General features: G+C 42.1%; 1 protein-coding gene across 4 annotated transcripts; it reads left to right on the top strand.

The window, feature by feature from the left end:
- The first annotated feature begins 575 nt into the window (after nucleotides 1-575).
- On the top strand, nucleotides 576-24,279 carry LOC120060455 (protein transport protein Sec23A). Of its 4 annotated transcripts, XM_039009785.1 has the most exons (19): nucleotides 576-705; nucleotides 2,023-2,258; nucleotides 2,554-2,698; nucleotides 2,977-3,293; nucleotides 3,411-3,555; nucleotides 4,660-4,818; nucleotides 5,106-5,221; nucleotides 5,524-5,647; nucleotides 7,957-8,037; nucleotides 10,755-10,844; nucleotides 15,254-15,360; nucleotides 16,168-16,321; nucleotides 16,469-16,546; nucleotides 18,267-18,428; nucleotides 18,969-19,001; nucleotides 21,781-21,867; nucleotides 22,455-22,610; nucleotides 22,717-22,782; nucleotides 23,315-24,279. In XM_039009785.1, exons 2-19 carry the CDS (start codon nucleotides 2,038-2,040, stop codon nucleotides 23,402-23,404), a joined length of 2,331 nt encoding a protein of 776 aa, XP_038865713.1. In that variant the 5' UTR covers nucleotides 576-705; nucleotides 2,023-2,037; the 3' UTR covers nucleotides 23,405-24,279. The 4 variants fall into 4 exon arrangements, 3 of the variants coding, with proteins under 3 accessions (XP_038865713.1, XP_038865714.1, XP_038865715.1); XM_039009786.1 differs by lacking the exon at nucleotides 18,969-19,001; XR_005478229.1 differs by lacking the exons at nucleotides 21,781-21,867; nucleotides 22,455-22,610; nucleotides 22,717-22,782; nucleotides 23,315-24,279 and adding an exon at nucleotides 21,340-21,412 and having other exon boundaries at nucleotides 18,851-19,001.
- The last annotated feature ends 679 nt before the right edge of the window (nucleotides 24,280-24,958 follow it).

Genomic DNA, 24,958 nt, shown 5'->3' on the forward strand with positions numbered 1-24,958 from the left:
CATTTCCTATCAAGGGATCTTTACTTTTACTCAAGTATGACAGGTGAGTACTTTTTCCACCACTGATATTAGCTCAAAGGTTTTGCAGAGTTGTTGCATCTACGTATAAACCCTATCGGCACTCAAAATGAGTACATAACCTTTTTCAGTAAAAGTCGAGCACTTTACATATTGAATTAATTCAAAAATAAATATTGAACCAAGAGGCTCACTCTTATCGGTCCAACAAGCAGGACAACTGTTTCATATAGATAATTCTCTGTTGGAATGAAGCCAGACACGTCCAAAAAAAAATCACTGTTGAATAAACATGAATATGTCACCTGATAATTCATCTATTTGGGGTAAGGGCCTATATGATTGGACACGCTTCTTGACAGGTCTTGGCTAGAAGGGATACAGTTTATGTCACATTGGCGTGAACAATTATTTGTTTTGCTTTTTAGCTACCCCTAATCATTTTCCTAACATTTATCTAATTCTCCTAACCTGCTACGTTACTTATCCATACATGCTGCGTAAGTTCTAACCTGCTACAAAAAGTTAATTCTGACAAACTGTATCCCTTCTAACCAAAACCCTCTTGACGTGGCATTGCTTCCCGCAGCCATGTTTTGTTTGCTACGTTGTCATCCTACGTTGTGTGCGGGGCGCTGTACACTCACTGTCACCAGTAGCAGTGTAGAACTCGTCTGAGGATATCAGGTAGCTAAATATTCTGCTATTTGCTTTAACTGTTGACTTAGCAATATCTTTAATGTATGTGTTTTCACAATTTATTCGTATTTTGAATCTAATTCTTCTTAGCTGACAAAGTGTAGTTTGGCTGTTAGTTGAAGCAGGGTGAAAACAGGTTTGACACATTGCATTGGCATTCGCGGGTGCCGGTGGTTTAGTTAACGGCGTAACGTTAGCTAGTTAACGTACTGCTTGCTAACATGCCATGGTGAAAGCACTTTTGACTTTGGCACATTTTTTGTTGTTGTTATAACTAGGATATCCACCCCGAAACATTAAACATTTGGTTTTGGCGTTCCCGTGTTATGTAGTTAGCTAGCCAGTCAGCTACCTACCACGCTAGCTAACTTTAACGTTAACAGTATTTAGCTAGCTACAGTAATGTTGTTGTAGGTGGAGTGACTTGCTGTGTATATTCAATCAAAACAGCTTTGCTTGTAATCCAGCATCAGTTTGTAAAGCCTGTTGATTGATTCACCATTGATTTCATTTGATTCAGGTCAGCTTGCTAGTTAGATAAAAGCCCAATACAGTCAGTGTTAGAATTTTGAAATACCTTTTTGTTAGCCTAACTACATAAGGATTTGTGATCATTTCCATCTCTGATAATCTCATCTGGTCAAATATTGTGTCTGGAGAAAGCAAAGGTAAGTGATGGTTCAGTACAATGAGTTTACTTGCCAACTAAACTAACGTTATGTATGCCCTTCTATTTATTCAGATTCAGAGTGTGTTTTCAAAGTAAGTTATTTTAAACAGATTTGATCAGTGAGTGAAAAAGTGGGTCACAGTCAGGATCATATTCTGGTCTTTAGTTCTAGCCATGGTTTAGCCCCAGTTAGACGTAAGCCAGAATTTCCCATAGGTTCATATTTGGCTGCATTTTCTCTGCCCCCTTGATATGACACATTCAAATTGGTAGTGTGCTGGAGTGTAACGTTATGCTCAAAGTCCTAAAGGATATCTCAAGACTCAGAACAGATAACTAGGCTAATAAAAACAGCCAAGTCAGGCAATTAAAATAATTTATTACATTTGTAAAGTGATTTTCATTTGACAGAATAATCTCAAAGTGCATAAAAAACACATAAATAATAATAAATAACAAAAAGGAATGGGGGAAAAATAGATTTAAAAAATTGATCATATCATAAGACTCATTGCAGTGCAGTGGACTATTATATAATTCATGCTATGTTGAAATATCCAATGCAATCATGACCATAAAATGTATAGCCTATTGCAATAACACGCAGACACACCTTTCCCTCCCTCTGTCTGCAGTTCTCGGAGGGTGCTATGGCGACCTTCCCGGAGTTTATTGCACAGAATGAAGAGCGTGATGGGGTGCGCTTCAGCTGGAATGTCTGGCCCTCTAGTCGTCTGGAGGCCACCCGCATGGTGGTCCCCGTTGCCTCTCTGTTCACCCCCCTGAAAGAGCGTCCAGAACTGCCCCCCATCCAGTATGAGCCTGTGCTGTGTAGCAGGGTGACCTGCCGCGCTGTCCTCAACCCCCTCTGGTAAGTGAGGCAACAATCCTCATTCCCTTACTTATACATAGGGTTGCAAAATCTGGGTAACTTCCTGGAAAAACAGGGAATTGGGGGAAAGTTAAAGCAAATTATTCGCTGTTCTCTCTTTTCCTCATTCACTTATACTTATGAATTTATAACTGTCATCGTCAGGTGATTTGTACTGAACATATCCTTGGTCAATCTTCAAAAGGTTCACATGTAACCCACTGATAAAATAATTGTAGCCTAAACTGTTTGGTCCTTCTCTCTTTGAACTCTATCAATTGGTCTCTCAACCTAGCCAAGTGGATTACAGAGCCAAACTGTGGGCTTGCAACTTCTGCTATCAGAGAAATCAGTTTCCTCCTACCTATGCTGGGATATCAGATGTCAACCAGCCAGCCGAGCTGCTGCCACAGTTCTCCACCATTGAATATGTGGTCCAGGTAAGGTTTCCATTTGATCACAGCTATCTAGATAACCAGCCATCACTCAAAATAAGGACATTTTATTATATATTTTTTTTTAACAAATACAGTATTTTGATTGAATCTAAATTAGATATAGGCCTTCATTTTGATACGTTTTAGTAAAGATTCAACAACAGATAATTGCATACCTACCTCTGTTATCTCTCCTACAGAGATTCATTAGTTCTCATTTAGAACATAAAATCAAGCATGCAATGCCATGGCTCTGAGTTTGCCTTCCCTGGCCCCCACAGAGAGGTCCCCTGATGCCGCTTGTCTTCCTATATGTGGTGGACACCTGCATGGAGGACGAGGACCTGCAGGCTCTGAAAGAGTCCTTACAGATGTCCCTGTCCCTGCTGCCTCCTACGGCCCTGGTGGGCCTCATCACCTTTGGACGCATGATCCAAGTCCACGAGCTGGGCTGCGAGGGCATCTCCAAGAGCTACGTCTTCAGGGGAACCAAAGACCTCAATGCCAAACAATTGCAGGAGATGCTGGGGTTGACCAAGCCCACTGCTGCACAGGCAGGACGGGGACCACAAGCTCCACAGGCCCCCCTCTCCAACAGGCAAACCACTCTACATAGCTACAGCATTGTTTTGACTTGGCAGTACATATACTAAAATAATTTGGTGACACAAAAAAGTCTTACTTTAGAACTTATTTCCATTTTGTTGTTGCTTAGATTCCTCCAGCCAGTCCAGAAGATTGACATGAACCTGACAGACCTGCTTGGAGAGCTGCAGAGAGATCCCTGGCCTGTCACTCAGGGAAAACGGCCCCTCCGCTCGTTAGGATCAGCCATGTCCATCGCTGTTGGCTTGCTGGAGGTAAGACCTGGACAGAAATATAACTTACCTCACTGCAGACCTGGGTTCAAATACTATTTTAAATATTTCAAACACTTTGGCTTGATTGATTTTGCATGGCACAATTGCACCAATGGCAGCCTCCCGAGTGGCGCAGTGGTCTAAGGCAGTGCCACTAGAGATTCTGGGTTCGAGTCCAGGCTCTGTCGCAGCCGGCTGCGACCGGGAGACCCATGGGGCAGCAGGTAGCCTAGTGGTTAGAGCATTGGCCAGTAACCGAAAGGTGCTATATCGAATCCCCGAGCTGACAAGGTAAAAATCTGTCGTTCTGCCCCTGAACAAGGCAGTTAACCCACTGTTCCTAGGCCGTCATTGTAAATAAGAATTTGTTCTTAACTGACTTGCCTAGTTAAATAAAGGTTAAATAAAATAGAAACTGTCCCAGTGTCGTTCGGGGAAGGTTTGACCGGCAGGGATGTCCTCGTCCCATCGCGCTCTAGTGACTCCTGTGGCGGGCCGGGCGCAGTGCTTGCTGACACAGTCGCCAGGTGTACGGTGTTTCCTCCGACACATTGGTGCGACTGGCTTCCGGGTTAAGTGGGCATTGTGTCAAGAAGCAGTGCGGCTTGGTTGTGTTTCGGAGGATGCACGGCTCTCAACCTTCGCCTCGGGAGTTGCAGCGATGAGACAAGACTGTAGCTACCAATTGGATACCACGAAATTGGGGGGGGGAAATATATATATATAAACTACACCAATGGAAAAAGTTGTGAAAGTGCGAACTCTGTCCAACTGGCATCCCAGGCAGACTCAAGTAAGCACTTTCAAAGTGTTTTAAAGGTTTAGAAAACTATATGATTTGTGATTAAAATACTATGTTCCATATTTCAATGACACCATTTTCAATATTACTGTTTGTCAAATCAGCCTCCCCATACTATTTCAAATTCATATTTCCCTGTGTTCCGCTGTATGAAGTGGGATTTGTAAGATTTAAAACTATTACGCTGTGGTAATGGGGTCATGATTACAGGCTTTAGTCATTGTTTGGTTGATTGTTTACTTAGCTTCATAGAAATGTTTTGTAATAGTGTCCCTTTTTTCCACCATCCATTCCCCTTCTAGTGCACCTTCCCTAACACTGGGGCACGCATCATGACCTTTATCGGTGGGCCAGCCACTCAGGGCCCAGGCATGGTGGTAGGAGATGAGCTGAAGGCCCCTATTCGCTCCTGGCATGACATTGAGAAGGACAATGCCAAGTTCATGAAGAAGGGGACCAAAGTAAGTTTGTCTCAACCTTTTGACTTTGCCTGTTATTTAGATGGGTTTACCATGATCTGAACTTTTTTCAGGTCTGTTGCCACTGTCTGTAAATGATGATTAAATGCTCAAGTAGTCTTTTACAGCACATTAAAGTGAGACAACCAGTTAATGGCTAGGTGTGTTTTTTTGTTGTTGCATAAATTACAAACAGGCATTTCTTAATTCTCTATATTATATTGGATCCTCTTTGTCCTGCTCCTGTATAAAGTTTGGATATGTGTAAAAACCCTTTCCTTAATTTTCAGCATTACGAGGCGTTGGCGAGCCGTGCTTCCACCAATGGCCACATCATAGACATCTATGCATGCGCTCTGGACCAGACTGGACTGCTGGAAATGAAGTGTTGTTCCAATCACACTGGGTGAGAACTCTTTTTCTGTTTGGTGAACTTCCGTCTGAAATGGCACCCTATTCCCTATATAGTGCACTACATTTGACCAGGGCTCTGGTCAAAAGTAGCCCACTATATAGGGAATAGAATGCCATTTGGTACGCAGACACACGTCAATCACTGGCTTCTCCCATAGTGAGAGGAGAGTTTGACCTCAGATCTTCTCCTCCAGTGCTCTCCTCTGATGCTTTGAGGAGGAAGGAATCAACGAAAAGCTTCTGAGATTCACCCTATGTATCGTTGAACTCGTTCGCGTATATATGTTTTTGCAGAGGCTACATGGTGATGGCGGACTCTTTCACCACCTCACTATTCAAACAAACCTTCCAGAGGGTTTTTACCAAAGATGTGTCTGGAGCCTTCAAGATGGCCTTTGCAGGCACTCTGGAGATAAAGGTAGAACCATTGCACCGACTGGCTCTATCTGAAATGGTACCCTGCTTATAGAGTGTACTACTTAGTAGTGCACTATACAAATCCTTCAGAAAGTTTTCATACCCCTTGACTTGTTCCACATTTTGTTACAGCCTGAATTCAAAATATATAAAAAAATAAATAATAATAATTCTCACCCAGCTACACACAATACCCTGTAATGACAAACTGAAAACATGTTTAGATATTTTTGCAAATGTATTGAAAATAAATACATAAGTATTCACAACCCTGAGTCAATACTTTGTAGACACACCTTTTGCGGCGATTACAGCTTTGAGTTGTCTTGGGTATGTCTATCAGCATTTGCAAAAATACATTTGAAAAAATGTCTAAACATGCTTTCACTTTGTCATTATAGGGTATTGTGTGTAGATGGGAGAGAGAAAATATCTATTTAATAGATTTTGAATTCAGGCTGTGATGAGCTATGCCTGGTTTTCTCCAGACATAGCGCGTTGCATTCAGGCCAAAGAGTTTTAGTAGTGTGTAAATCTGGATATTGGAACAGAGCCACATTGATAGGTGATTTGATCCATTAAACATTATGGAAAATATCATATTTCTTAACCTTTTCACCAAATAGAATTGTACGCAAAATGCAAATACAGTTGAAGTCGGAAGTTTACATATACCTTAGCCAAATACATTTAATCTCAGTTTTTCACAATTCCTGACATTTAATCCTAGTAAAAATTCTCTGTTTTAGGTCAATTAGGATCACCAGTTTATTTTAAGAATGTGAAAATTTCAGAATAATAGTAGAGAGAATTATTTATTTAAGCTTTTATTTCTTTCATCACATTCCCAGTGGGTCAGCAGTTTACATACACTCAATTAGTATTTGGTAGCATTGCCTTTAAATTGTTTAACTTGGGTCAAATGTTTCGGGTAGCCTTCCACAAGCTTCCCACAATAAGTTGGGTGAATTTTGACCCATACCTCCTGACAGAGCGGTGTAACTGTGTCAGGTTTGTAGGCCTCCATGCTCGCATACGCTTTTTCAGTTCTGCCCACAAATTTTCTATGGGATTGAGGTCAGGGCTTTGTGATGGCCATTCCAATACCTTGACGTTGTTGTCCTTAAGACATTTTGCCACAACTTTGGAAGTATGCTTGGGGTCATTGTCCATTTGGAAGACCCATTTTCGACCAAGCTTTAAAGTCCTGACTAATGTTTTGAGATGTTGCTTCAATATATCCACATCATTTTCCGTCTTCATGATGCCATCTATTTTGTGAAGTGCACCAGTCCCTCCTGCAGCAAAGCACCCCCACAGCATGATGCTGCCACCCCCGTGCTTCACGGTTGGGATGGTGTTCTTCGGCTTGCAAGCCTCCCCTTTTCCTCCGAACATAACGATGGTCATTATGGCCGAACAGTTCTATTTTTGTTTCATCAGACCAGAGGACATTTCTCCAAGAAGTACAATCTTTGTCCACATGTGCAGTTGCAAACCGTAGTCTGGCTTTTTTAATGGCGGTTTTGGAGCGGTGGCTTTTTCGTTGCTGAGCAGCCTTTCAGGTTATGTCTATATAGGACTCGTTTTACGGTGGATATAGATACTTTTGTACCGGTTTCCTCCAGCATCTTCACAAGGTCTTTTGCTGTTGTTCTGGGATTGATTTGCACTTTTCGCACCAAAGTACATTCATCTCTAGGAGACAGAACGCGTCTCCTTCCTGAGCGGTATGACGGCTGCGTGGTCCCATGGTGTTTATACTTGCGTACTATTGTTTGTACAGATGAACGTGGTACCTTCAGGCGTTTGGAAATTGCTCCCAAGGATGAACCAGACTTGTGGAGGTCTACAATAGTTTTTCTGAGGTCTTGGCTGATTTCTTTTGATTTTCCCATGATGTCAAGCAAAGAGGCACTGAGTTTGAGGGTAGGCCTTGAAATGCATCCACAGGTACAACTCCAATTGACTCAAATGATGTCAATTAGCCTAGCAGAAGCTTCTAAAGCCATGACATAATTTTCTGGAATTTTCCAAGCTGTTTAAAGGCACAGTCAACTTGGTGTATGTAAACTTCTGACCCACTGGAATTGTGATATAGTGAAATAATCAGTCTGTAAACAATTGTTGGAAAAATAACTTGCATCATGCACAAAGTAGATGTGTTAACTGACTTGCCAAAACTATAGTTTGTTAACAAGAAATTTGTGGAGTGGTTGAAAAATGAGTTTTAATGACTCCAACCTAAGTGCATGTAAACTTCCGAATTCAACTGTATGTTGTAATATCATCGGTCCTTCTTAATTTCAGACATCTCGAGAGATCAAGATTTCAGGAGCCATCGGGCCATGTGTGTCATTAAATGCCAAAGGACCGTGTGTATCTGAAAATGTGAGTCCACTTCAAATACATGGACCAGTGCCCTAATACTCTACAGGGCAATTCCATGTTAACGGTACTCAAAGTGTATGCCAAACAAAAATCATTGATTTTCAAAAGTAAAAAAAAATCTATGCAGAAGGACTACTTTTATCAATTTACACTGAAAATGGTACAAAAACATTTACTGGAAGAACTGTACAGATGCAAAGTTTAACAGAATTTCTGTAAAATCTCCCTTAGTTTGTGACCACGTTTCCCCAAAACTATGTTAAATATCTGCTCTGAATTAAGATGTCTGCAGAAAGAATGTGGTGTCAGCTGACACCTTGACTTTGAAAACCATCTATTTTGGTTATTGAACTTCACTGAACAAAAATATAAACACAACATGTAAAGTGTTGGTCCCATGTTTCATGAGCTGAAATAAAAGATACCAGAAATTTTCCATATGCACAAAAAGCTCATTTATCTCAAATGTTGTGCACAAATTTGTTTACATCCCTATTAGGGAGCATTTGTCCTTTGCCAAGATAATCCATCCACCTGACAAGTGTGGCATATCAACAAGCTGACTAAGCAGCATGATCATGACACAGGTACAACTTGTGCTGGGGACAATAAAAAGCCACTCTAAAATTTGCAGTTGTCACACAGCACAATGCCACTGATGTCTCAAGTTTTGAGGTAGCGTGAAATTGACATGCTGAGTGCAGGAATGTCCACCAGAACTGTTGCCAGAGATTTGAATGTTTAAATTCTCTACCATAAGCCGCCTCCAATGTTGTTTTAGAGAATTTGGCAGTACGTTCAACCGACCTCACAACCTCAGACCAAGTGTATGGCGTAGTGTAGGCGAGCGGTTTGCTGATGGTATAAGCTACGGACAACGAGCACAATTTGTATTTTATCAATGACAATTTGAATGCACAGAGATACTATGATGAGATCCTGAGGCCTATTGTCGGGCTATTCATCCGCAGCCATCACCTCATGTTTCAGCATGATAATGTCGCAAGGATCTGTACACAATTCTTGGAAGCTGAAAATGTCCCAGTTCTTCCCATGGGCTGCACACTCACCAGACATGTCACCCATTGAGCATATTTGGGATGCTCTGGATTGGCATGACAACAGCGTGTTCTAGTTCCCGACAATATCCAGCAACTAATGCACAACCGTTGAAGAGGAGTGGGACAACATTCCACAGGACACAATCAACAGCCTGATCAACTCTATGCGAAGGAGATGTCACACTGCATGAGGCAAATGGTGGTCACACCAGATACTGACAGTTTTTTTTGTTTTTAGGGTTTCTGTGACCAACAAATGCTTATCTGTATTCCCAGTCATGTGAAATGCATAGATTAGGGCCTAATGAATTTATTTCAATTGACTCATTTCGGTATATGAACTGTAACTCAGTAAAATCTTTGAAATTGTTGCATTTTATATTTTTGTTCAGTATACATTAAGTGAAGTGGATTTACACCCCTGGTAATGGAATTTCATCATGGGTCCCTGATCTGTACTAGACAGAAATGCTTAATTATGGATATGAATGTCATTCTCTTCACGGTGATGTGTCCTAAATAGTCCAAGGGCCACCCACTAAAAATCTGTTGTTCCGTGACCCAGGAAACCAAACTGAAACGTTTCAACATCATTATCTATAGATAATGTTATGAATATGAACACTATGATTCAAAACTTGTAAAAGTTGCATATTCATTTATTTTTCCTAGAAGTTCAGATTTTTAGCATCGAAATCATAGCACATCTTTGGGTAATTTCCCAAGCAACGTTTTGACGTTACTATGTTTCACCTTGGTTTTACATTTGTATAACACTGGCGCACAAAACACAGAACTATTTGTTTGTTCAGTGTTCGTCCTTGCATAAGCAACATATGTTGCCAGTCCTTTACTGATCCAGATGTACCCCTAAATGTTTTAACCATGTACAGTGGTTTTCTTAGTTAATATAAGATGTTTTGGCAGCTGTTTTTAGCCTAAAAGGGCCGTCATTGATTTTGCCTGCAAGCCAAACTAAAGACAGCACAAAGTTTACTAGCCAACACAGCTCTCGAAACATTCAAGGCCCCAATAGCTACATAAAGCGCTGTTCTGCCATCTGAGAAAAATACATTTAGTATCTTTCAACAGCTTCTTATCTCGTAATATTTCACGGCACAAGGCAATGTTTCTTAAACTTACAGAAAGCAGAAAAAATAATCCTAAATATAAATGTTGATATTCGTTGTCAGCGGTCTTTACTCCAACATTAATGTGTTTTGATGTATTTATAATACCTTTTATTAAGTCTTTTTATGATGTTTTCTAAGACCCCTTTTCCATCTATTGACAAGAAATCAAAGCCTTTGCTTATTCTAATTTTTTTTAAAGATGGAAATGGTGAAAACATATATTCCTTAATTTCTCAAATATACTCTTATCTTACATTTGACATGCTGCTATGAACTTCACATGTTGGTGCTCATGGGTCCTTTTCAATGGAAATGTACATCCCATGACCTACATCCATGAGCAGATATGCAGAACAGTACAGTAATCTTTTTTGGGATAATACTTTTATCCGGTTGAACCTTTTTTGTAATTGAAGTTGTCCAGAATGTTGTGTCCTGAATTTCTACTGAAGGAGATCCCTTTCTGATCCCTTCTAGAACAATGTCATTCTGATTATGAAAACTTCTGTCTGTTTCCAAACAGGAAATTGGAACAGGGGGCACCTCTCAATGGAAGATCTGTGGTCTTGATCGTAACACCACTCTGGCAGTGTACTTTGAGGTGGTCAATCAGGTATGCGTTCATATTACACACTCTGAATTCTGATCACTAAGCTACTTGTCAAGTGCCATGTTTTGCATTCTGTTGTGATCAGGAGTGAGAAGGAAGGATCCTGAGTAGTCGTTTTATATCACACAAATCTGAGATTAGGCGGCCCACGGAGCCATGTTTGCCAAGAGCATCTGCTAAATGACTAAAATGCAAATGTTACACTTGTACCAAAGATTTAGATAATTGAATTGCACCACCAGATGGCATACTAGCTATTCTATTACTATGATATTCTACTGCTGTACTGGCCAGTTGCATCACTATGCCACCAGATGGTGTGCTCGTATATGAAACCACTATGGCCTCTTTATAAAGCGTACCAACAGTAGCTAGCACAAGATGGTTCTGAAATGTTATTGAGATGATCACATTCACTCTAACCCAATATTTTCAGTTTTGCTAATCTGGTAGATTTAATCTGGTAGCTAGATGTCAATGATTTTAGACTCAGTGTTGCCCAAGGTATATTCATTAAGGAAGAACACAATTGACATTTTATGAATCAGTATTATTTGTTTTGATGAATATTTATTGACTGTAAACGGATTGACTTAATCTCTGACAGTGTTGTTTGTCTATAAACAGTTTAGCACAGTCGGCTGTGTAATTCAAATATTGTAGTTTAACATTGTAGTTCAAACAGACAGTGTAAGTTGTAAGCAAACTTTTTTCATCTGAAACTGAACAGATAGGATAGCTATGTCAGTCTTGGTGTATGGCCACTAAGGACCACAATGATCTCACATTCGTCAAACAGGAGACTGTTGCCTCTTGTCGCCACAGTGATCCTTGGTATAGTCCTCCCTTGTTCATTAGTCCCAACCTTTCATTTAATTCATTAATTTGTATTTATTTAGCCAGGATAGTAACAATTGCCACTGTTTTCCAGAGAGTCCTGGGATCCATAAAATCAAGTATGTAGTTAGTCTAGTAATTTTAACAGATGGTTCCGCAGTGACAGACCTGGTCCAGTGTAATGCCCTTACTGTCCCCAGTGTCTTTACTATCCTCCATGGTCACCTCCGACATGGATCTAGTCTCTGGTGAACCTGGCTTGGAGTCGTCTGACCAGAGTGAAGGCTTGGCGATGTGGTGGTGGTGATTATGGCTCACTATCTCCAGTTGGATGGCGGTGCTCTGTGGGTGGGAGTTCTTCAGCCGGTGCTGAAGCAGCTGGCGTATTCTATTCAAGCTTTTCCGCAGAGCCGCTCTGTACCGCCTGAGAGGGATAGAGAGAAATGGGGAGAGCAAGATGTAGAGGGGGGGAAGAGAAAGAAATAGATGGAGATGGAGATTGAATCAGAGAGAGAGAAAATAAGCCACCATTAACCATAACATCTGTAGTGCAGCCAGAAACAACTCTGCTCCCACACTGAGAAGCTCATTTCATCATCTCAAGCTCTCAGCTATTTCACCTCTCAGCAGCCCTCATTTAGAAATGTATTGGAGCTAGCTTCTCAATTCGCTCTGACTTTGGTTTCAAGTGGCTATTGAGGGGCCTTCATATTATTACGTTATATCATCTGCACAAGATTGAGCCTTATTCTTGAGATATGGAGATATGGGGGGAAATTGGACTAGTCTTCATATTTTTTGAATAAGGGAGAATGACAGTATATTATTGAATGACTGTTTGGGCTATTGGCTATTCCCTACATCTGGCTCATGGAGTTGATCATTAATCAATTCCCTCTGATTTTGGTTTCATGTGGCAATTGATGGGCCACAAGGATATTGAGGGGCTTTATATTGAGGTGTAACAGCTTCATAAGATTGAGCCTTATTCTTCTTGGCATTGAAATTACTCTTTATATTTCTGTGACTGTTTGTTTGGGGCTATTGCTCTATTACTTACATCTGCGTCATGGAGTTGATCCATGGGTTGAGTGCGGAGGTGAAGAGGACGAGCCAGGTGGCTACGGCTGAGGTTGCTGCTGGAGGTTCATGGCCACTAAACGTCTCATAGAAACAGGTGGCGATGTAAGGCAGCCAGCACACCAGCAGGAACACTGACAATGGAGAGAATTAAGACGGGAGATTATTAGAGTAATTACGTAAAAAATATATATTAGAAGAGCGAGTAATCTTATTGAAATGCGTTATTAGATTAATTCCGGTAACATTACATGTTGATATGAAGAAGTCTATTTAGTGTGTGGTATATATTTATTTATTTATTTATTTTCAAAAATAACTGACCTTATTGTAGTGTGTCATGTTTTTATAAACTGGGTTGTTTGAGCCCTGAATGCTGATTGGTAGACAGCCATGGTATATCAGACTGTATACCACGGGTATGACAAGATGTATTTTTAATCTTCTAATTACGTTGGTAACCAGTTTATAATAGCAAGGCACCTCGGGGGGTTGTGATATATGGCCAATATACCACGGTTAAGGGCTGTGTCCAGGCACTCAGCGTTGCGTCGTGCTTAAGAACAGCACTTAGCCGTGGTATATTGGCCATATACCACACCCCCTCGGGCCTTATTGTTTACTTATAGCACATTGACAATTTCAAAAAGACTGATTTTGACCAGTTACAAATGTAGCCTACAGAAAAATGTCAATAATAACAGCCACTGATGGACCTTGAAATGTTATCTGCTTTTGTTCCGTACATAAAGGGCTTTTAATCTGTGTATCTGCTCAGTGCTCAGAATGACCATATATCTCAAATGCCTTGCTTTGTCTGAATACAGCACCAAACCGAGAGTTTCACTATACTATTCACAAGGTTAGAACTGGTATGTAACCACCAATGAGACTCACCCACAGTTGCCACCATCACTATGGAGCTCCTGAAGTAGTTTTTAGCAGGGACATAAAAACAGTGCTGGTCGTTGCAAACAAACGTCCCTCGGCGCACCTGTTTCCTCGCAATATACACAATGTACGCATACATGGAGCACATGATGAGTATGGGTGCTATGATCCCGACCACGATGAAGAGCAGACTGAAGCCCCTGTAGTCTGGCTGGAAGCTGGGGGCACACAGGAACCTGGTGCTGCTGTAGGTGTAGCGGCCGAAGCCCAGCAGTGGCAAGGCTGCGTTGATCAGGCCGTAGAGCCACACCAGGACCAGCACCACCCTGGTCCTCCTGGCCGTGCAGATGGTGCTGTAGCTCAGGGCGAAGCAGATCTCTGTGAACTTGTCGACGGTGGCCCAGGTCAGGGAGTGGATAGAGCCCAGCTGAAGGAGCAGGTAGAGGAAGGCGCTGCCCTGGCAGAGGTACCCGTCGCTGGGGTAGCCCTGCGGCCTGAGCAGGCTGTTGTGGGCTCCGAAGGGGATGGTTGAGAGACCCAGGGCGAGGTCACTCAGGCAGAAGCTCAGGGTCAGGGCCCAGGTTTCGGTATGGAGCTCCTTGTTGAGAAAAACCACCAGAAGTAGAACCACGTTACCACACACAGAGAACAGACTGGACACCACCATCAGAGCTGCATATACCAGGGCCACCGGCTGCATCCTCCCGACCTCCTGGTGGAAGAGAAGTCCTTTCTGGGCTGCCTGGCTGCTCGTTCTCCTCCCGCCTGGTTCAGGCCATGAGCTCCCACTGACCCGACTGGCTGGCTGACTGACTGAGGTTGAAGTGTGAAGTCATGTTATCCTGTGTGTGTCGTGGGCTGGTCCTCGGGGGGGACTCTAGGGAACTGGTTGTTGTGTCAGTCTCCCGCTGTGCTCTGGGAGGGGAGGCTCCTCTCCAAGTCCTCTAGCTGTCCTTCGAAGGGCTGAGCTAGCTCCTCTCTGCCTCGCTGTACACCATCTCTACCTCAGATTGAGGCAGGGAGGGTGAAACAGCCCGGCACACCCCCCTCTCAAGCAGCAGAACTATGAGAACCGAAATATTCAGCCCTAATGGTGTAAGTACGGAGGCAAACAGTCAAGGAGCTGGTGTGTGGATACGCAGCCTTGTGAGGGAGAGAGAGGATGTAGAGGAGTTGTGCTGCCTGTGTAAACAGAAGCTTGAGATCCAATATCCTCTCCTCCACTGTAATGGCTGCCGCACAGTTAATGAGCCATTTGACTCTGGAGTGTTTTTGGGATAATTGGCAAGAAGTGTGCCTCTAATTCAATTTAAGTGCCCAATCATTCATTATTGCCTTTCTGCTTTAAGCCCCCTCATATAACCGAATTATTTAAATTCTTCTGGAAGTTGTTTTTCCTCTCTGGCTGTCCATAAGGCCGTAGCAGTTGTGTGTGTTTGTACACGGCAAATTATTTGAATAAAACTCACCGGCAAGAACCACGTATATTTGCTTATATAGATGGGTAATTTACATTTATGATCATCACAGCATTTTTATAGAATGTGCACTTCTAATGGGATGACTTTCTAATGATTCTTTCCTAACTGTTTTTGTGTCTGTAGCATAATGCACCTATTCCCCAGGGGGGCCGAGGGGCGGTCCAGTACGTCACACAGTACCAACACTCCAGTGGACAGAAACGCATCCGAGTTACCACCACCGCCAGAAAGTAAACATATATATATATATATATATATATATATATACACACACACACACACATTACAGATTTGTCTCACTTCAGATCAAAACTTACACAAACATATGGATTTGATTCATCATTAAGAGCACATCTTCTTTTCAAGTAAATCCTGGACTTAAGGTTTATCTGCCACTTTTTTCATTCCACTATGGAGCTGCATCTGCAAGCTCACCTTGTTTCCATAGCAACACGGTAGGGGTAAAGTGTTTGTTGTGTTGTCTTCTCCCCTGATCAGAGGAGGAGATGGTCTTGGTTGTTAGTGTCAAACGTGTATTTAGAAGACACTGACTGAGCCTTGTCGGTCATGTGACTACTGTAAAGACTCTCAATGGGTTACGATCAATGTTGCACTTCATGTTTGTTAGCATGAGACGTGTTTTATTTGTTTTATTTAACCTTTATTTAGCTACAATGCTTAACATGTGACAGGGCAGTAGCGAGAGGAAATGTGTGTAGATAAAGTCATTCCCAGGCTGTTTTAAAAGATCAGTTCAATTTATCTAGACTTAAATTACAGTATGGGATTTCATTTACCAGCTTTATTATGGCAAGGGGCTTTTCAATGCCAAGGTAACCAGAACTGTAACATCTGACGTACTGTCCCTGAACTAATTTATCCATAAAATCTATGGTATAGATTGTGTTGGTATTACTTTTTCATTGTGGAGGAGAACCTTACAAACAAACATAAGTGTGTCAAATGATCGACAATGCTTATGTAGGTTGTTTCTCTCTTGAGCTCTCTCCTCACTCTTTCTCTCCCCCCCATCTCAGCTGGGCAGATGCAGGGACCCAGATCCAGAGTATTGCAGCATCATTTGACCAGGAGGCTTCAGCCATCCTGATGGCTAGACTGGCTGTGTACCGCGCTGAGACCGAGGAGGGCCCTGACGTGCTTCGCTGGCTGGACAGGCAGCTCATCCGGCTGGTAAGACCGAGACAGGGCAAAGTAGCAATTTCCAGGCTAGCAGGCACAGGGAAATTGTGGGATTAAGTGTGACATTTTGAAGTGTGGACTCAGTGGCAGGCAGGGTTTATAATGGGTTTGAATTGCCTTTTTTCCTCTCCGTTCTAGTGTCAGAAGTTTGGAGATTATCATAAGGATGATCCCAACTCTTTCCGCTTCTCAGAAACCTTTTCTCTCTACCCCCAGGTAAGTGATCATGGGCTGAGAGGCTGGTTGGCTCTTTAGTGGAACGACAGTTGTAGCTAGTACAGTCTTGTCCAAAAGTTTTGAGAATGACACAAATATACAGTTTCACAGTCTGCTGCCTCAGTTTGTATGATGGCAATTTGCATATACTCCAGAATGTTATGAAGAGTGATCAGATTAATTGCAAAGTCCCTCTTTGCCATGCAAATGAACTGAATCCCCCAAAAACATTTCCACTGCATTTCAGCCCTGCCACAAAAGGACCAGCTGAGATCATGTCAGTGATTCTCTCGTTAACACAGGTGTGAGTGTTGATGAGGACAAGGCTGGAGATCACTCTGTCATGCTGATTGAGTTCGAATAACAGACTGGAAGCTTCAAAAGGAGGGTGGTGCTTGGAATCATTGTTCTTCTTCTGTCAATCATGGTTACCTGCAAGGAAACACGTGCCGTCATCATTGCTTTGCACAAAAAGGGCTTCACAGGCAAGGATATTGCTGCCAGTAAGATTGCACCTAAATCAACCATTTATCGGATCATCAAGAACTTCAAGGAGAGCGGTTCAATTGTTGTGAAGAAGGCTTCAGGGCGCCCAAGAAAGTCCAGCAAGCGCCAGGACCGTCTCCTAAAGTTGATTCAGCTGCGGGATCGGGGCACCACCAGTACAGAGCTTGCTCAGGAATGGCAGCAGGCAGGTGTGAGTGCATCTGCACGCACAGTGAGGCGAAGACTTTTGGAGGATGGCCTGGTGTCAAGAAGGGCAGCAAAGAAGCCACTTCTCTCCAGGAAAAACATCAGGGACAGACTGATATTCTGCAAAAGGTACAGGGATTGGACTGCTGAGGACTGGGGTAAAGTCATTTTCTCTGACGAATACCCTTTCCTATTGTTTGGGGTATCTGGAGAAAAGCTTGTCCGGAGAAGACAAGGTGAGCGCTACCATCAGTCCTGTGTCATGCCAACAGTAAAGCATCCTGAGACCATTCATGTGTGGGGGTTTTTCTCAGCCAAGGGAGTGGGCCCACTCACAATTTTGCCTAAGAACACAGCCATGAATAAAGAATGGTACCAACACATCCTCCGAGAGCAGCTTCTTCCACCCATCCAGGAACAGTTTGGTGACGAACAATGCCTTTTCCAGCATGATGGAGCACCTTGCCAAAGGCAAAAGTGATAACTAAGTGGCTCGGGGAACAAAACCATAGATATTTTGGGTCCATGGCCAGGAAACTCCACAGACCTTAATCCCATTGAGAACTTGTGGTCAATCCTCAAGAGGCAGGTGGACAAACAAAAACCCACAAATTCTGACAAACTCCAAGCATTGATTATGCAAGAATGGGCTGCCATCAGTCAGGATGTGGCCCAGAAGTTAATTGACACCATGCCAGGGCAGATTGCAGAGGTCTTGAAAAAGAAGGGTCAACACTGCAAATATTGACTCTTTGCATCAACTTCATGTAATTGTCTATAAAAGTCTTTGCTTGTAATTATACTTCAGTATTCCATAGTAACATCTGACAAAAATATCTAAAGACACTGAAGCAGCAAACTTTGAAAATTAATATTTGTGTCATTCTCAAAACTTTTGCCCACGACTGTACACAGATGTATGATAAATATCTATGAGCTAACATCTTTATTTTAAAGTAATGTTTCGGGCTTAATATAAAGATTTTATTTTTTTTAAGCAGATTATAGCTTTTCCTTTGTCCCTCAGTTTATGTTCCACCTAAGAAGATCTCCTTTCCTGCAAGTGTTCAACAACAGCCCAGATGAGAGCTCATACTACAGACACCAGTTCATGCGTCAGGACCTGACCCAGTCTCTCATCATGATACAACCCATTCTCTACGCCTACTCCTTCAACGGGCCCCCAGAGGTAAGACCTGACGGACGGACGGACGGGGACGCACAACAGACGGAACGCACGGACTAACGGACGGACGGGGCTCACGGGCGGGGGGGGGTCCACGGCGACACTGGGACGGGGGGGAGACACTGACACACAAACACACACACGGGGGAGACACGGGGACGGGGACACACACACACACACGGGGGGGGGGGCACACAGACACACACATTTTTATTTCTATTGAAAAATGAAATTTGCTTTCCTTCCTCTTTATAAACATAAATCATGGATGCTTTGGCTTACTGTACGAGCTAGTCTTATGTATTAAATGTCAAGACCTCAATCTCTGACTTTCTCACCTCCTTCCCACTCACATTCTGCAGGCTTAGCTGTGTTGCCTAGGTCAACAGAGAGAGAGCACTAATACCTTGGTCCTTTTCTTACAGATAAGCTTGAGGTTATGTTGTTAATGATGTGAGTGTAGTGTGTGAGTACAGTAGTGTGTTCCGGACCAGCGCTCCTTTCAGTGCAATTATCAACAGTGTGGATTTTAACACCTTACAGAGTGACAGCGTAGTACACACCTCTCTGAAAAGGGTAAGTTATTTAACAGTGCTTAATCCTTAAGAGTCTAAGCCGGGGGAGAGATCATTTAGCTATTACCAAGGATCACTTAGCTATTTGATTTAGAATTTTAGGACCCCTTAAGGTATATAAAAAATATATATATACACTACCAATCAAAAGTTTAAGAACACCTACTCATCCAAGGGTCTTTCTTTATTTTTACTATTTTCTACATTATAGAATAATAGTGAAGACATCAAAACTATGAAATAACACCTATGGAATCATCGCTGCAGAATGCTGTGGTAGCTATGCTGGTTAAGTGTGCCTTGAATTATTAATTAATCACAGATGGTGTCACCAGCAAAACACCATCACACCTCCTCCATGCTTCATGGTGGGAACCACACATGCAGAGATCATCCGTTCATCTACTCTGCGTCTCACAAAGACACGGCAGTTGGAACCAAAAATCTCACATTTGGACTCATCAGACCAAAAGGACAGATTTCCACCGGTCTAATGTCCATTGCTTGTGTTTCTTGGCCCAAGCAAGTCTTCTCTTCTTATTGGTGTCCTTGAATCTGTCGTTCTGCCCCATAGCAAGGCAGTTAACCCACTGTTCCCCGGGCGCCGAAGACATGGATGTCGATTATGGAGGGTTGGGTTAAATGCAGAAGACTCATTCAGTTGTACAACTTACTAGGTATCCCCCTTTCCTTTTCCTAGTAGTGTTTTTTTTTTGTTTTTTTTTAGCAATTTGACCATGAAGGCCTGATTCACGCAGTCTCCTCTGAACAGTTGATGTTGAGATGTGTCTGTTACTCTGAAGCATTTATTTGAGCTGCAATTTCTGAGGCTGGTAACTCTAATGAATTTATCCTCTGTAGCAGAGGTAACTCTGGGTCTTCCTTTCCTGTGGCGGTCCTCATGAGAGACAGTTTCATCATAGCGCTTGATGGTTTTTGCGACTGCACTTGAAGAAACTATCAAAGTTCTTGAAATTTTCCAGATTGACTGACCTTCATGTCTTTAAAGTAACGATGGACTGTCGTTTCTCTTTGCTTATTTGAGCTGTTCTTGCCATAATATGGACTTGGTCTTTTACCAAATAGGCCTATCTTCTGTATACAACCCCTACCTTGTCACAACACAACTGATTGTCTCAAATGCATTAAGAAGGAAAGAAATTCCACAAATTAACTTTTAACAAGATACACCTGAATGAAAAAGGAAACCGCACACTGCTCTTGATAGTATCACTGATCTTTAATAAGCTTACATACCAGAGTTCTGACGAAGGCCGTGAGGCCGATACGTAAGCTTATTAAAGATCAGTGGTACTATCAAGAGCAGTGTGCGGTTTCCTTTTTCATTCATCTTGTTCAACTGTTGCTATGCACCTGCAAAAAGTTTGCTCAGATGTGCGAGTGCCTTTTGAATTTTGAACAAGGTACACCTGGTAATTGAAATGCATTCCAGGTGACTACCTCATGCAGCTGGTTGAGAGAATGCCAATAGTGTGCAAAGCTGTCATCAAGGCAAAGGGTGGCTACTTTGAAGAATATCAAATATAAAGTATATTTAGATTTGTTTAAAACTTTTTGGGTTATTACGTGATTCCATGTGTGTTATTTAATAGTTTTGATGTCTTCACTATTATTCTACAATGTAGAACATAGTAAAAATAAAGGAAAAACCCTTGAATGAGTAGGTGTGTCCAAACCTTTGACTCGCACTGCTTGTTGGGGTTGCAGTGTAAAACGGAGAACACCTTCGTGAGAGTCTTATCTTTCCATAGAGGGGTCATAATAGTTCTGACGGTACAGACGTTTTCATGAGAATACCGATTTTTGGGATCTATCATGGTCAGACAAACCCAGCAACAAAAACAAGATTTCTCTAGCTTAAGCTGACAGATTTTTTCATTATGCTAATTAGATTTTGCCGTGGGAGCAGACATCGACTCTAGGGGTTAAGTCCCAAATGGCAACCTAATATCTGTAGTCCACTACTTTTGACCTGGGCCAATGGTCCTCTAGTCAAAGATGGTGCACTTCGTTGGAAATAGGGTGCCATTTGGGACTCAGCCTTGTCATCTGGCTCTGTATCAGATGTAATGCATGTAACCAGGAGACACAGCGCTTCAGCTGTTTATTTTTTTTTGATTAACAGAGACGTAAGTGCCTCTCAAATGGCACCTAGTCCCTATGCAGTGCACTACTTTTGACCAGGGCTTACCATATAAGGAATAGGGTGCCATTTGGGATGCAATGCTAATGTTTTCCGTCTTGACTCTGTCCGCTCCTGCCTGTTAAACATTGAAAGAGTAATATTCTTCTCCGTGTCTTTGCCCCTTGTCAAGCAGATGGCGTTAAGTATAAACAGAGCCACTGTTTCTTTCTGCGCTGTTTCTGTGTCCTTTAAAACGGCAACCACACTATAAAAGATAGGTAGCAGTATAACTTCTGTCTATCAAGATCATCCATCTTTGTATTTTTTGTACCTGAGTTTGGGGTTGGTGTGTTGTGATCTTGAGAGCTTGTTTTGGAAGGAAAAATGCCAGTATTGTGACGTTCCTATCAGTGTCTGGGATTAAACCCCCACCCCTCTAATCCTCAACAAACCTGGTTTAATCTTGAAACGGCATTATTGATTGGAGCTGAATTAGAATGATACCATACAGTTTGGAGGGTAGTGGTTTAAAATAGTATCTCCTTTCTCGCCTTTTAGCCTGTGTTCAGCATCCTTCTTATTGTATCATTTCAAGGTGGTGTAAAATTGTAAACGTTTTTTTCTTTTCTCCTAGCCTGTGTTGCTGGACAGCAGCAGTATTCTTCCTGATCGCATCCTTCTCATGGACACCTTCTTCCAGATCCTCATCTACCATGGAGAGGTACATTCATCAGTCATCCAATCATAATCAACATGCCCATTCACAGACTACTTCAAAACTGTCCTCATCAGTGACAGGACACGACCCTCCATGTCCTCCTCATGGTCTCACCACTCACACAGCTACGATCTATACACGTGGAGAGAGGTGGCTCTCTATCAAGTGATTCTATCGTAACACTAGACTGATTTCCTTTCTGGTTGCAGCCAGATACTTTTGTACTTATTTGACATTTGTGAATAGATGGGTGAGCAGCGGGTGAGCGATCAATACAGACAGATCTTCAATGTAATGTCAGAGTGGGGTTCAATGGCCAAGAGTCCAGTGAGACGCACTGTTATGAAGAGAGCGACTGTGTTTCCTATTGAAATCAAATCCTATGTCAGGTATTGCTATTGAAGTCAAGCAAAACCAATCTGCTCCTTTAGACTTGTCTCTAATTTCTCAGCTCTGTAAATGTCTAAATGTAACTCTTCATGTCTTCAGGACCGCACTGACTGTTCCCGTTCCCTCTCTCGTTCTTTCTCTCCCGCTCTTCTCTCTCTCGCCTCCCCGTCTCTCTGTAACCCTCTCTGTCTATCCATCAGACTGTGTCTCAGTGGCGTAAGGCAGGCTACCAGGAGTTGCCAGAGTACGAGAACTTCCGCCATCTGCTGCAGGCTCCTGTGGACGACGCCCAGGAGATCCTCCACAGCCGCTTCCCTATGCCCCGCTACATAGACACAGAGCACGGCGGATCACAGGTGTGTGTGTGTGTGTGTGTGTACACACACACACACAAACATTTCTTAGAATGTCAACTGTGAAGTCTATTGAACCTCCTGTAATGATGTTCTTGTTGTGTTCTAGGCTCGTTTCCTGCTATCTAAAGTAAACCCATCACAAACCCACAATAATATGTATGCATGGGGCCAGGTAAGACTTAATTTTCTACTGTCATTTGCCCAGGAACTAGAATATACTGTAAATAAAAAGTACACATTTCTAAGGATGGTGTTATTTGTATGGTTTTGTTAAGGCAGAGCATGTTGCTATTTTGAATGGCGTGTATTGTATGTGTGTAATTATGTGTGTGTTAGCACTAATGAGAGGAAAGAGTCCCTGCAATTGGTTTTCAAGGCTTACAGCTGCTACTACTGCTTGTTAGAGGAGACACACAGAAAGTAGTGGACATGTGGAACCTTCTGGATTGTTACATGGACACAGTAACACGCACTATTGAGAGACACACAATTCTTCTCTTGTTCTTGACTCATCATTTTTCTACAACTCCTACTTGTTGTCAGTTTAAAGTCTGAACAAATGAGGTGTAGTCCTCCCACTTTTTTTGTGTGTGTGTGGAGAAAGGTGTAACTAGTTTCCAAGATTATATAAGGGAAATTCCAAACCAATGATTGCTGTGGAATTGCCCATAACTGAATCCCACTCTCCTCCTGTCTGTGTGTAGGAGTCAGGTGCTCCGATCCTGACGGATGACGTCAGTCTCCAGGTGTTCATGGACCACCTGAAGAAGCTGGCTGTGTCCAGCGCAGCCTGAGACTCAGACTGACGCCATGGTAACCACTGAGCATCATCAACCCGAGTACTATATGAACCCAGTTTTGCTCAACAGTAGTCAACTGATGCTATTAGACATGGGAGTGAACAACCAAAAGAGAATACCTCTTTCTCCTTTTTATATTGAAAACCAACAGCTTTGTACAGGAAAGGGACTATGTACAGAGAATGATCTGCAGTATAGCCTTTTTATGACACTAGTTGGTCAATTATTGTAAAAACAAAAGAAAACATCAGTTGTTGCCTACTAGCTAAATGTTTGGTCCCAGATCAGTATGAATCGTAAGATGAGTCTGGTATTCATGTACTTTTCCTCCAGAACACTAATTAACCCAGCATCCAGTCAGTTATTTTATTGTGATGCCCAATGGAGTTACTTTATATTACATTTTCTGTTTGTTTCTATTTAAAAAATGATATATGTATCTTGTATCAGAGAAATATATAATATTATCATCCAGTCAGTCAGAGACGTCATCGTTGTAGGCTACAGAAAGAGAACAAGTGGGTGTCGTATCGTCGGTTGGTACAGATTGGAGAATCCAATACAATGGTATCTAATTAGAGCTAAGTGTTTTTTGTTCTTCTCCCTGCGTACGCCACAGCATAATGGGTTATTTCAGACCTTTTAGTGTGTGCTGTCTAATTCATGTTAGTCATTCATATCAAACACTCATTGTGGTTAAAAAAAAACTAAGAAACATGATAGTATACTATACAGACTGGTACTAACATGCTCCACCCTACATAGTATAGCAGGGTATGAAAGCTGCCTTCCCTTTTCTCTGGATCTGATATAATTTCTGAAACAGTGTTGTTTCTGACATTTCTAATAAAATACCTTGTTAAAATATATTTTTGTTTGTGTTTTAACATTTGTTATCTGATTTACTGTGAGTTGTTTAACTAGTAGTCGTATCTGTTTTTATTAACTTGTATGTTTGTACATGCCACTGTCCTTGAAATTGTAAGTAACAATCACAAACTGAACTGAAGAGAGAACCACCAAAGTACATGGAAAAATGTTATTTTGTGAAAAGTTAAGTCGATTTGAGATTCAGTCATTCAAGGAAAGCATAATAGAACATTGAATCAAAGAAAGCAGGCTAGAACATCCATAGCACTGCTATAGATACAAAGCTAGTCTCTGAGATAACCAACAGAGCACAGCATACCTCACTGAACTCTCAGAGGTTATCTATTTACAGAGGGAGTGCATTCACTGTGTGGCCTTTCAGTTGTACAATAACACCACAGCCATTTTGCTTCAGCTTTTCACTGGAGCAGACCAAAATGTATCTATTGTTACTCAATAAAGTCTGGTTTACAAACGCTCAATTACACAACCTGAAATTACATTTGAAAAGATGAGTAGGCTTTTGCATTAAGCGCATATTCTCTTGTAAACCTACATAAATCATTGTCTGTCTCCTAGAGATGAACGTACTTTGGTGCGAGAAGTGCAAATCAATCCCAGAACAGCAGCAAAGGACCTTGTGAAGATTCTGGAGGAAACGGGTACAAAAGTATCTGT

This window comes from Salvelinus namaycush, chromosome 15 (assembly GCF_016432855.1).
Source record: "Salvelinus namaycush isolate Seneca chromosome 15, SaNama_1.0, whole genome shotgun sequence".
NCBI classification, from domain to species: Eukaryota; Metazoa; Chordata; class Actinopteri; order Salmoniformes; family Salmonidae; genus Salvelinus; species Salvelinus namaycush.